The sequence below is a fragment of the Aspergillus brunneoviolaceus genome, assembly GCF_003184695.1.
Source record: "Aspergillus brunneoviolaceus CBS 621.78 unplaced genomic scaffold BO95scaffold_9, whole genome shotgun sequence".
NCBI classification, from domain to species: Eukaryota; Fungi; Ascomycota; class Eurotiomycetes; order Eurotiales; family Aspergillaceae; genus Aspergillus; species Aspergillus brunneoviolaceus.
In genome coordinates this window covers 167,354-179,712 of record NW_020290739.1, presented here as the reverse complement: position 1 = coordinate 179,712, position 12,359 = coordinate 167,354, and the positions used below count along the sequence as shown (strand labels likewise).

The following is a 12,359-nucleotide window of genomic DNA, read 5'->3' as shown; positions in this document are numbered from 1 at the left end:
CAACATGGCTGACGCTTTGAAAGCAGAGGGCAACAAGGCCTTCTCTGCAAAGGATTATCCTACTGCTATGTACGTATTTTTGGTCCCGTATTCTACCCCGCTTGAAAATACTTGAAAATAGAGCAATCAAATTCGGCTCAGCGATGACTGGAACATCTCTAGTAAACCTAGGTGATCACTGACATCTTCACAGTGAGAAGTTCTCCCAGGCTATTGAAGTTGAGCCTTCCAACCACATCCTCTACTCCAACCGCTCCGCTGTATATTCCGCGCAACATGAATACCAGAAGGCTCTCGAGGATGCCAACAAGGCTACGGATTTGAAGGCGGACTGGTCCAAGGGCTGGATCCGCAAAGGTGCTGCTTACCGCGGTCTGGGCGATCTCCGTGAGTTAACCCCCTAAGCGTGTCAGCTGGCACACTCGGTGCTTTGCCGCTGCTAACGGTCTCTTATCCAGTGGCTGCCCACGACGCATACGAAGAGGCTCTGAAGCTGGAGCCCACCAACGACCAGGCTAAGAACGGCTTCAACGCTGTCAAGAGGGCCATTGACGCCGAAGCCCAGGCCGACGGTGTGACGGGCGATCCCATGGGAGGACTCGGTGGAATGTTCAACGATCCTCAGCTTTTCCAGAAGCTCGCCGGCAACCCCAAGACCGCTCCCCTGCTGGCCGATGCCGACTTCATGGCCAAGCTCAAGCGCCTGCAGCAGAACCCCAACGACATCGGCCAAGAGATCGGCGACCCCCGCTTCTTGCAGGTCATGAGTGTGTTGCTGGGTATCGATATGAACTTTGGAGCTCCCCCGGCGGAGGCCGCTGCTTCCTCTAGCGCTGCGCAGGAGGCTGAGGAGGATGTGCCTATGCCTGATGCTCGTCCCGCTGCTCCCAAGAAGGAGCCCGAGCCCGCCCCGGAGCCCGAGCCTGAGGATGAGGAGGCCCTCGAGAAGAAGAAGGCTCAGGAAGCCGCCGATGCCGAAAAGAAGCTTGGTAACGATTTCTACAAGAAGAGAGAGTTTGATGAGGCTATTGAGCACTACAGCAAGGCTTGGGAGTTGCACAAGGACATCACCTACCTGAACAACCTCGGTGCCGCCAAGTTCGAGAAGGGCGATCTTCAGGGTGCCATCGAGACCTGTCAGAAGGCTGTCGAGGAGGGTCGTGAGCTCAGAGCCGACTTCAAGGCCATTGCTAAGTAAGGATCCTCCGTGCGACTTTGCATCCAACCGTGGCTAACGTCCGTGATTGTAGGGCCTTTGCGCGTATCGGTACCGCATACGAGAAGCTTGGCGACCTCGGCCAGGCCATCGAGTTCTACCACAAGGCGCTGACTGAGCACCGTACTCCCGATGTTCTCACGAAGCTGCGCAACGCGGAGAAGGCCAAGGCCAAGGCTGAGAAGGAGGCCTACGTCGACCCTGCCGAGGCCGAGAAGGCCCGCGAACTCGGCCAGGCCAAGTTCCAGGAGGGTGACTGGCCCGCCGCGGTGGATGCCTTCACCGAGATGACCAAGCGCGCCCCCGAGGACCCCCGCGGGTTCTCCAACCGCGCTGCGGCCCTCATCAAGTTGATGGCTTTCCCCCAGGCCGTGCAGGACTGTGACGAAGCTACCAAGCGGGATCCCAAGTTCATTCGGGCGTACATGCGCAAGGCGCAGGCTTTGGTTGCCATGAAGGAGTACAACAAGGCTCTGGATGTCTGCACGGAAGCTTCGGAGCACGACGACGGCACTCACGCTCGGGAGATCGAGCAGCAGCAGCAGAAGTGCTTGGACGCTCAGTTCAGCGCCCGTGCCGGCGAGACCGAGCAACAGACGATGGAGAGAATCCAGAACGACCCTGAGGTGAGTTATCTACCTGACAATATCAGTGGGGCCCTGTCGCTAACTATGCAATCCATAGATCATGTCCATCCTGCAGGACCCTATCATGCAGACCATCCTCCAGCAAGCCAAGAGCGACCCCGCCGCCCTCCAGGAGCACATGAAGAACTCCCAGGTGCGGATGAAGATCCAGAAGTTGATGGCCGCCGGCGTCATCCGCATGGGTCGGTGAGCAAGCCAGTAGTGGAGTAGTGGAAGGAGGTAGTGATGACGGAGACACGGATGGGAGAAATTTGTGACTTGCGGTTATTATTTAATCTGTTATGAAAAGCGTTCTCTACGGGGCCCTCTTGATGTATTTTTTTTTCTCGTTGTTATTTTACGGCAGTGACGATGCATTTGATATCAGATCGATGAAATGACATGCTTTGAGATGTGTATTTCTACTGGCTTTCTACTCCCTCCTGATAGTGTATATAATAGTCAGCAAGCACCAACTGAACTGTTGAGTGGTCGATATATCCTGTATATTCATTCCGTGCTCCGCCGGACATTCACACCGTAGCTTTTCGTCTGCAATTAACTTTCCGCTGGCCAGCTGCGACCGCTCGGTATACGAGGCTTTCATTCGGACACAGAAACCCCCTTCAGGACCACGGGGGTAGGCGGTTCCATTACTCCAGAATACACTCATTGTTGAATGATGGCCCGTAACTTATGCGCCACGGGCTGTACAGCAGTTTTGTAGATTTCAGGCAGAGGGGGCAGTCAGATAGCAGACCAGGCAAGACCGTCCGGGCGGTCGGGCGCACGAATACTATGTAGTATGTACGTTCTACGGAGTAAAGTTCAAACACACACTCTCTCTCACTGCCGAACTTTTTTGTCCATTGAGTTTGACCTTTCGTTGGATGTCCGACCTCGGCTTTTTCACAGGATGGTTTTTTTTTTTTTTTTGTGGCATCAAGCACTTCTTCTTGTGTTTACTCAGTACTTGTTCGGCTTGTTGTTTTTTTTTTTTCGAGGGGGGTTGTTTCCCACTCAAGGCTTCCGTGTTTACTTCAATTGGAGAAATACAGGGTTGATTCAGACCGAGTGCAGTTTTATGTACAGTATATGCGGGAATAAGATATTGAAGTTATCGGGTGGAATTGGGATGGACTTGGGAACCGTGGGTGGGTGGACTGGAGCATGAACATAGGTACCTAGTACATCTCGGGAAGTCGGGGCTGAGGACTTTGGGGAGATTTCAGGGCTGAAAAAGGGCGGCCGTAGTCAAGCTGAGATGATCTCGGTGGCAAACTTCGATGTTCGGACTGAGCGAGCGAAGTGGGGTGGAGGAGTCCCTTTCCCAAGCCAAGTCGATCTTTTCTTTCGGATGTGTTAGGTAAGTAAATAAACAATAAACAGGAAGTCACAAGTAATTAATGTACAGTATACTGTCAAAAGTTACACGGCCTTGGATGTCGGAGATGTCGGAGGGTTGTTGCATGATGGGTGTTGGTGTGGTTTTGATTGAAAGTGGTGGTGTGTATGTTGTATGTTGTAGGTGGGATTGTGTTGTGTTTGTCTTATGCTTGATGGGTTGGTGTTGATCTATCCTATTGTACTTTACATCTACTGAGGATCTGGGAGTGGAGGGGGGGCTGTGGCTGGTAAATACTGAGTAGTACGTAGGGGACGGTAGGAGCCTAGGAGGAAAAGAGAAGGTTGGGAACGTGCTTTAGTGTTCTCAGTGCTCACACATCTGATCCTGGTGGGTGTGTCTTAGGGTTTTGATTTCCGAGAGAGCTCCGTACTCGCGCTGCAATTGTGGTTCAATTCGAGTCCTGGCTGGCAGATGGCCGGAGGTGAGTACATAACCAGTACTCCGTACTGCACATACTCAGTAGAACGACGATCAAGTACTGTAGAGTGCAGTATAGCATGACGTGGATGCGAAACTGAATGCGCTAGGTCGGTACTTTCGACTGGTCAGCTTCAAAGCTTATGTCCTGGCCGCAGTCATTGGGTGTTGAAACGGAAGATGGAGCCCCTGCGATCGACTACGACGGGGTTGATCAGATCTCCGCGCATTGCGTAGCGGTGGCCTGACGGCGTTTCACCTTGACTACTTGAGCAGGAGGTTGGAAACTTGTAGGTTTGAGAGGGGATATAGGTATCCTCGACAGTTCTTATGGCTGGAATATTGTTACTTCTTGGTGGTTGTTGAGATACTCGGTAGCCATGTTGTCGGAGATGATAACCAGAGGTACGCCGTAACTTGTCCTGACACGTGTGACCGGCACTCAGTGACGAGTAGGCATCCACATTATTCCGGCAATTTTGTGCCGCCAGTCGCTGGACCTTGGCAGGCTTGGGCTTTTTGGAGATGATATTATTGAGTTTTCGTTTTGACTCCAATGCAATGCAGGCGGTGTCACAGTAATCAGTGATGGGAATGGTGAGTGCTTGGTCAGTTTGTTATCGTCCAGTTATACTACCAAATTCGGTTAGGGCGACGTCTTAGGGCTCGTCGAGGGTACGCATCGGGATTCCTCGGTTATTCTTGCTAAGAACAAAGAACAAGAAATTGTTTAAATTAAATTGAACTTGTTGGTTTGGAACTTTGGATTGACCATTGTTGAGCCCACTCTGATGTGGAGGATCCCCTGAAATCCAATCAAGAATAGGGGGGAGGGGGACAGCCCGAGAGGTTCGGAATTATCAATTATGGACATGGAAAAGATACGGAGCGGAGTTGTGAGAACTTGTGGCGGCGCCCGATCTGTGGCGGTGCTGGCCTTTCCAATAGATCGGGACGCTGGCGTCAACTAGTCCAAGTGCAGACAGTACGACGTACCTATGTAAATGGGGAGTGGAAAGCGGATAAGTTCAGTTCTCATCCATGACTTTTTGCAAGAAGAACAATCAGATTCTGGTTTGAAGATGATCAGGTACTCAGTCCCTCGGAGATACTCATCACTCATCAAAAATCCTGTGCCTCGTGGAATGGTTCTTGCTCAGAGCTTCTTCGGCTGGAAGTTTGGTTAAATGTGGGGAGGCTGGAGTGGAAGAGGATCCTTTTTATCTTTTTTTTTTTTCCTTTCTCTTTTGATCGGCGCGCTTCCTTTTCCGGAGCTGGTGGGTTCCTAGGTCTTTGGCACTTTTCCTTTTTTTATACCAGATCTGGTGGTTCAATGGAGATTGAGCGGGTTTTGACCAGAAGGGGGAGAAGCTGGAAAGCTTCATTCACAGTAATAACAAAGTAAAATAGGATGTACAAAGGTATAGGAGTAGTAACTGTAACAACAAATCGTCAGTTAGTTGGTTGTTAGCAGAAGAACAACAAAGCCGATAACTGAAGTACTTGTAGAACAACCCGACCAACTGCCTGCCTGCCTATTCTGACGCAAGTGGCTCCGCTGTGAATTGAATCCGTTCGCGCTGGAACCCTCCGGACTCCGTATCTTCTCCTCGTCATCAACCAGCAATTGGCGTCAATCAGTCAATCATGACCGCCGCGGCCGGCCGCTTTTGTGTGCTGCCATTGTGAGGTTCCCCCGTATTCCTACTCTTATTCCTACTCTTACTCCATATTTCATCATTCGATATTCCCCTCTTTCCTTTACCTATGTAACTAAGTTACTTCCCCTCTCCAACTTCGGTTCTTTCATCCCAGTTCTCAATTTAAGGTAAGCAAGTCTAATTTAATTCTCTTTCCCCCTCCTCGTTCTTTTCCCAATAATTTCTCCCCACCTGCCCCCTCTACCCCTTCCTCAACTCCACCAACTCCTGATACGTATCCTGCTGGTTGTTCCTGAGAAAATTGGGTTGGGTTTGGGGTTTAGTGGACCTCCTACCAGCCTTCAGCTTCACCGAGGAGCTCCTCTCCCGAGCAGCAGCAGCTGCTGCTGCCGCTGCCGTCCACTGCTTCAGCCACCTCCCCGCCGCGGAGGCCAAGGCAACCACTCAAAGGACGAGCGCCAGCAACTCGCTTCACTCCCATTGACAGGAGCTTCTTTCGCTCTGTCAATTCCCACCCCCCCGCTTCATCATTTTCTTTTTTTTTCCCTCTCTACATGGGTTTCTTTGACCACTATTTCTCGCCATACGCTACAACCGAACAGATTTCCAATTGACTTATAAACTCAGATTGTGCCGCTTGGGGACTCAAGCTATAGGTGATCTTTCACCATCCCCCTCCCCGAGGTTTTCTCCTCATCTCCCTACCCTCCAAAAGCCATGGCGTCGCAAGACGTAGAAGGCAGCAAGAACGAACTGCGGCAACAAGGTGCCATTGAGGTGGCCCAGAATGCTGCACAAGATCCGCAGTCCGATATTCGCGCAGAGGATGTCGAGAAGACTCTAGTCGAAGAGACCCGGAAGGCGGGCGTACCAGCCTACCAGTTCGACCCTGATGCGTCTCCCGAGGCCAAAGCCGCCGCCGCTAGAGCTGTAAGATCCCCTTCATTTCTCAATCGACAGGGTTTCCGGTAACTGACAAGTGTCTTCATTCGCAGCGGCTGCCCCCCGGGTTTCACCACGAGCATAAACCAACAGGCGTCGCTGTTATCACGGATAAGGTGAGTTTGGTCATTTTCGCCGCATCCTACATCTATGAAGCAGTTGACTTAACACATACGCTACTTAGGATGACGGCACTCCCGACCAATACGATTTACCCCCTCCAAGATCCGCAACCGACATCCTGAAGGAAGATGAGAAAGATGCGACAGCGCAGACCAATGGAGAGGCTTCCTCGGAGGAAGACTTGCGATGGGCACGCGACCGGACGGGCTGGGCCCCACAGTTCGAACACCAGCCGACCCAAGAGGAGAAAGAAGAGGGAACCCTGCTGGATCACCAAACACTCTTGGAAGGAAAACTGGATGATAAATTTTTCGGAGGTAAGGACTGCAGCCGATCCTCACGCGTGCACGAGTGGCGGAGCTAACGCTGGGGCTAGATTGGTATCATAATGCCGGTGTCATCGTCTTCGCCTGTCTCGCATCCTGGGTCGTTGCCGTGCTGGGCGGCGGACTGGCCTGGGTGTTCATTATCATGGCCGCTTGCAGTACCTACTACCGGACTTCGATTCGGCGTGTTCGTCGAAACTTCCGAGACGATGTGAATCGTGAAATGGCGAAGCAACGACTGGAAACGGACACTGAAAGTTTGGAATGGATCAACAGTTTCCTGGTCAAGTTCTGGCCCATCTACGCCCCCGTTCTCTGCGATACGATCATCAACTCGGTGGATCAGGTTCTCAGCACTTCAACCCCCGCGATGCTCGATAGTCTTCGCTTGAAGACCTTCATCCTTGGTTCGAAGCCGCCACGACTGGAGCACGTCAAAACATACCCCAAGACTGAAGTCGACACCGTTATCATGGACTGGAAGTTCAGCTTCACACCCAACGACACTATGGATCTTACTGCTCGCCAGCTAAAGAACAAGATTAACCCGAAGGTCGTCCTGGAAGTCCGACTGGGTAAGGGTGTGGTCAGCAAGGGTCTGGATGTGATTGTGGAAGACATGGCTTGTAGCGGGTTGATGCGCGTGAAGGTCAAGCTGCAAATTCCCTTCCCTCACATTGAGCGGGTGGATGTCTGCTTCCTCGACCGACCGGAAATCGACTACGTCTGTAAGCCTCTCGGCGGTGATACCCTTGGTTTTGATATCAACTTCATTCCTGGTTTGGAGACTTTCATCAAGGAGCAGATTCACAACAATCTCGGTCCGATGATGTATGCCCCCAACGTGTTCCCGATTGAAATTGCGAAGATGCTGGCCGGCAACCCTGTCGACCAGGCCATCGGTGTGGTCGCGGTCACGCTGCATGGCGCTCGCCAATTAAAGAATCCCGATGCTTTTGCTGGTACTCCGGACCCGTACGCTGTTGTCACCTTGAACAACCGCGTCGAGCTGGGCCGTACTAAGACCATCCATGACACGGACAGCCCGAGATGGAATGAGACAATCTATGTAATCATCACCTCTTTCGCTGAATCCTTGACCATCATCCCCTACGATTGGAACGAGTTCCGCAAGGACAAGGAACTGGGAACCGCAACCTTCCCGCTTGATCGCTTGGAGCAGCAGCCGGAGCATGAGGGTCTCTTCCTCGAGGTGATGGCTAGCGGCAGATCTCGTGGCGCAGTTCACGCAGATATTCGCTTCTTCCCCGTCCTGGGTGGTAGACAGCTGGAGAATGGTCAGGTTGAGCCGCCACCAGAGATGAACACTGGTATTGCTCGGTTCATTGTTGAACAAGCCAAGGACTTGGATGCGTCCAAGAGTTTAGTCGGTCAGCTTAATCCGTACGGTGTCCTGTTGTTGAACGGCAAGGAGATCCATATTACGAAGAAGCTCAAGCGCACCAACAACCCCATCTTCCAGAACGCGGCGAAGGAATTCTTGGTTACGGACAGGAAGAGCGCACGTCTTGGTCTCGTGATCAAGGATGATCGCGACCTTGGCAAGGATCCCATTCTCGGTACCTATCAAATCAAGCTGAATGACATGTTGAAGATGATGGAAAAGGGCCAACAATGGTTCCATCTTCATGGTGCTAAAACGGGCCGCGCTAAGCTGATCCTTGACTGGAAGCCGGTGGCGGTCGGTGGCGTCCATGGCGCTGGATACGTTGATCCCATTGGTGTCATGCGCTTTCACTTCAAGAGTGCATCCAATCTTCGAAACCTGGAAACCATGGGCAAGTCTGATCCTTACGTACGGGTTCTGATCTCCGGCTACACGAAAGCACGGACCGTCACATTCAGGAACAACCTGAACCCCGAGTGGGACGAGGTGGTCTATGTGCCTATCCACAGCTCTCGCGAGAAGATCACGTTAGAGGTCATGGATGAGGAGACCATCAACAGCGATCGATCACTAGGTGCCACGGAAATCAAAGCTGGCGACTACGTTCGGGAGAATGAGAATGGCGAATATGAAGTTGATGACGAGAAGCAGCTCATCTCCAGCGGCCTCCGTCTTGGAAACGGCTCACCTAAAGGAACTTTGAACTACTCCGTGGCTTTCTATCCAGCTCTTCCTGTTGTCAATCCCGAAGAAGAGTCCGAGGAGGAATCGGATGACCTTAATGGCGAGACGGAGGGTACGGAACTGAGTCGGAAAAGCACGGAGTCTAAGCGCAAGAGTGCGGCCGGACATTCCAAGTCTGCCAGCATCGATTCCAAGACCTCTGCTGCTCCAAACGGAACCAATGGGACAAATGGCACCAATGGAACTACTACGAATGGTCATGCGGATGCTGCAAGCAGCCGTGCTAGCCTCGATACAAACGGAACTCGCCCGCAAACTGCCAAGGATTCGGAGACGATGTCCATCAGATCAATCAAGGAAGCTCCCAAGACGTACATCTCTGTGGAAGACCTTCCCAAATACGAGTGCGGTTTCCTGGTGTTTAACGTTCACGAGGTTCAGCTTTCCCGACACAATGTCCAGGTGGAAATCTTGATGGACGATTACATGTTCCCTGCGTACAGCTCTCCTAAGCTCCGTACGAAGGCAGCCAAGCTTGAGGATGTTGGTGACGCGTTCGTTCGTGAGCTCGAATTCTCCAAGATCACGATGCGGATCATCGACAAAAAAGACACCAAGGATGAGAGCGACGATCACACGATTGCCAAGTTGACGGGTGATACGCTTTCCACTCTGCAGCGAATTCTGTACACCCCAACTGAGTTGGTTCTTCGGTCCAATGACGGAGAAATCAGCAAGATCACTGTCAGTGCCCGCTACATCCCGGTCCAGATGAAGCTCGACCCCACTGAGAGTATCAACAACATGGGTACTCTGCGGGTGGACGTCATGGATGCTGCCGATCTCCCCTCGGCCGACCGCAACGGCTACAGTGACCCGTACTGCAAGTTCCGCCTCAATGATGAGATGGTGTACAAGACCAAGGTGCAGAAGAAAACGCTCCACCCGGCCTGGAATGAATTCTTTGAGGCTCCCGTCAAGTCCCGCCTTGGAGCGTCTTTCCGGGTCGATGTGTACGACTGGGACTTCGGCGACAAGGCCGATTACCTGGGCGGAACACCGATTGATCTTCAGGTCTTGGAACCCTTCCAGAGCAAAGAAGTGACATATCCCCTCGATGGCAAGTCCGGTGCAATTCGGTTGAAGCTGCTGTTCAAGCCGGCCTATGTGGTCCGGTCTCGACAAGGGTCCTCGACATTCCACGGCACATTCGCCACCCCCGGCAAGATTGTCGGCGCCCCCGTCAAGGGTGTGGGATTCGTTGGTGGCAATGTGATCAAGGGTGCGTCTTTCCTGAAGCATGGTCTCATGTCACGATTCCGTGCGGAAGACGAGGTTGCGGAAGAGGCCGAAGAAGCCCCCGCGGCCGAAAGTAACCTCGCCCCGGCAGCTGTCCTTGTGGAGGGCGAGACACCGCCTAGCTCTACTCCGAAGAACGAGCTGCAGCACGCGCGCAGCCGCAGCGTCGCCTCTCACTATGGGGACCGACTTGGGGTGAACGGCAAGGGCGAGGCTGGCACGGCCACCATCTCGGTTGTTTCTGCAAGCGGATACCCACCCAACGCACACGTGCGGGTGTTTATCAAGGCGGTTGGCCCCAAGGGCGCCAAAGATGTTCTGAAGACCAAGGCTCACAAGACGGGTGGTGGACCTGTGTTCTATGACCCGTCGCATGAGACCTGTCGGGTGCATAACACCACTGCTGATGCGCAGTACCAGGTGCGAGTGGTTGACCATGCCACTTTTGGATCGGACACGGTGTTGGGTGAAGGGATCTTCTTCGTGGACGATCAGGGATCTGTTGCTGGACAAGACAAGTCAGTCAAGGCGGGCAGTGGCACGGTCACACTCCGGAGCAGTTTTGCGGTAACGGAATCCACTCTTCGGCCCGGCACTGCGCACTCCAACACGAACGATGCCGCGTCGGAGGTGATGGACAGCCCTGATTCCAAGAAGGCCGGTCGACGCAGCTTCCTCAGCAAGCGGAACGTCAGCGGAGCTTGATGGGAGGGGAGGTTCTTTTCTTGTTGCTATTGCTTAACGACCTGAACTATTTCTTTATTTTCGCTCTTCTTTCATATACTATCTTGCTCTGCTTCGCTTTTTTTTTTATTTTCCGTTTTCTTTGCATTTGGTTCGAGATGGACGAAGATGTGATACCTATCCTTGGGGTGTTTTGCCCACTTAGCGTAGCGTTTGGATAATGAGAATACTCGGGGCGGTTGGATCAGACGCTTTGCTATTTTGCTATGTTTTGCTTGTATATATTATATATCTCTATATCGGTTTGTTCAGTATGTGAACGGTTAGAGGTGTAAGAAGGTTCCTTTGACCATCTCTGTGAATCTGTAGGGAGGGATTCGATGGCGCCGGGCGATAGCCGTCCGCCATTGTTGAACAAGTGGGGGCATTCATCAATCCACTTTACAGGGGCAGCAGATGTTCTTTCTAGACTTTCCTGGCCAGATCGATGACTACCTACACTAGTCAACGAGGGGACATTGCTTGTATTTGCAGCTTGCTGACGGCGTACTTGCTTGCTCCTTCGGGTGAGGGGTAGGTATTTCCAGGCCGATCGACGTCTTCTTCTACTCTGCGGTACCTTTGTATGAATGCATAAGTAGATGGTGCATGAGGCAAGGGAGGAGGAGGTGGCGCCCAACGTGGATGGCGGGCGCCGTCGCCGCCAGCGCCAGTGCCAGCTGTCACTTAACTACTCCGTACCTATCTCAACGGGTGGTGGTCCGTATCGTGTTTTGGACTGACATACATACATTAGTTAGTTTGGTTTGGTTTTTACGGAGTGAGTTAAGTTAGTTGGTTCACTATATGGTAAAGCCGGTCTGCGTTAAAGGGGTAGTAGGTAATTAAATGGGTGATTTGGTTCTTTTTTTTTTAATCCCTTTTTTTTTTTTAAATTTTCTCCCTAGCATCTCTGGGACTGTTAACTTAAGAGCTAGTTGTAGGTTTTTTAATCTTGGTTTACCGTACGTAGTTCGTGATGATTTTACTCTGATTTTGACTCGAGTATATGGTTTCTTGTTTTATTTTTACTCGGGAGTTGTGGTTGTGGTTATGGTTGTTTAGTCCGCGGAGTACGGAGTTACATGAGTACGTACCTAGGTCACGTATCATTTTTACTTTCCCTTTTTCACTGTATGTAAGTTAACTTATTGGACTCGTACTCGGACAGTTGTGTTGTAGTGTAGTGTAGTGTAGTGCAGTCGGTCGAGACGAAAATCTTAAAAGGAGGAGAGGAGAGGGGGGTTTACTCCGTGGGATTTTTGGACTGTCGGGTTAGGAGAAATAGGAGAATTTAGGTTCCGACTCGAGCTGGAGCTGGAGCTGGAGATGGAGCTGTCACGGGAAATTAAATCGGGAGGAGGGCTTGAGGCTCTCTCTCGGTGCCGGGGGATTTTTGATGTTTTTGTTGATACATCTTCGGGGGTGACCGAAAAGGGTTTTATTATTTTTTATTATTAGCAATGAATGTCTAACATGTGTTGTTGTGTGGAGGGATCTATTGATTTGAGAGTGAGACTTGATCA

The 12,359-nt window shown here is 51.8% G+C and overlaps 2 protein-coding genes across 2 annotated transcripts; both read left to right on the top strand.

Annotated features, from left to right (window-relative positions):
* The first annotated feature begins 497 nt into the window (after positions 1-497).
* On the top strand, positions 498-2,350 carry sti1 (Hsp90 cochaperone STI1). Its single transcript, XM_025581681.1, has 4 exons — positions 498-889; positions 983-1,194; positions 1,251-1,842; positions 1,901-2,350. Exons 1-4 carry the CDS (start codon positions 590-592, stop codon positions 2,051-2,053), a joined length of 1,257 nt encoding a protein of 418 aa, XP_025445965.1. The 5' UTR covers positions 498-589; the 3' UTR covers positions 2,054-2,350.
* Positions 2,351-6,045: 3,695 nt separating this feature from the next.
* BO95DRAFT_354406 (putative membrane bound C2 domain protein (vp115)) lies at positions 6,046-10,815 on the top strand (the record flags this gene model as incomplete). The annotated part of the gene is made up of 4 exons (XM_025582212.1): positions 6,046-6,258; positions 6,324-6,386; positions 6,455-6,710; positions 6,770-10,815. 4 exons carry the CDS (start codon positions 6,046-6,048, stop codon positions 10,813-10,815), a joined length of 4,578 nt encoding a protein of 1,525 aa, XP_025445964.1.
* Positions 10,816-12,359: the final 1,544 nt, after the last annotated feature.

What these genes read in the sequence shown, in the direction of transcription:
- sti1 (XM_025581681.1), top strand. Translation starts at nt 590, where the DNA reads ATGGGAGGACTCGGTGGAATGTTCAACGATCCTCAGCTTTTCCAGAAG. An exon ending in GACTTCAAGGCCATTGCTAA is followed by an intron (nt 1,195 to 1,250) that starts GTAAGGATCCTC and finishes CCGTGATTGTAG; the next exon opens with GGCCTTTGCGCGTATCGGTA. An exon ending in GAATCCAGAACGACCCTGAG is followed by an intron (nt 1,843 to 1,900) that starts GTGAGTTATCTA and finishes TGCAATCCATAG; the next exon opens with ATCATGTCCATCCTGCAGGA.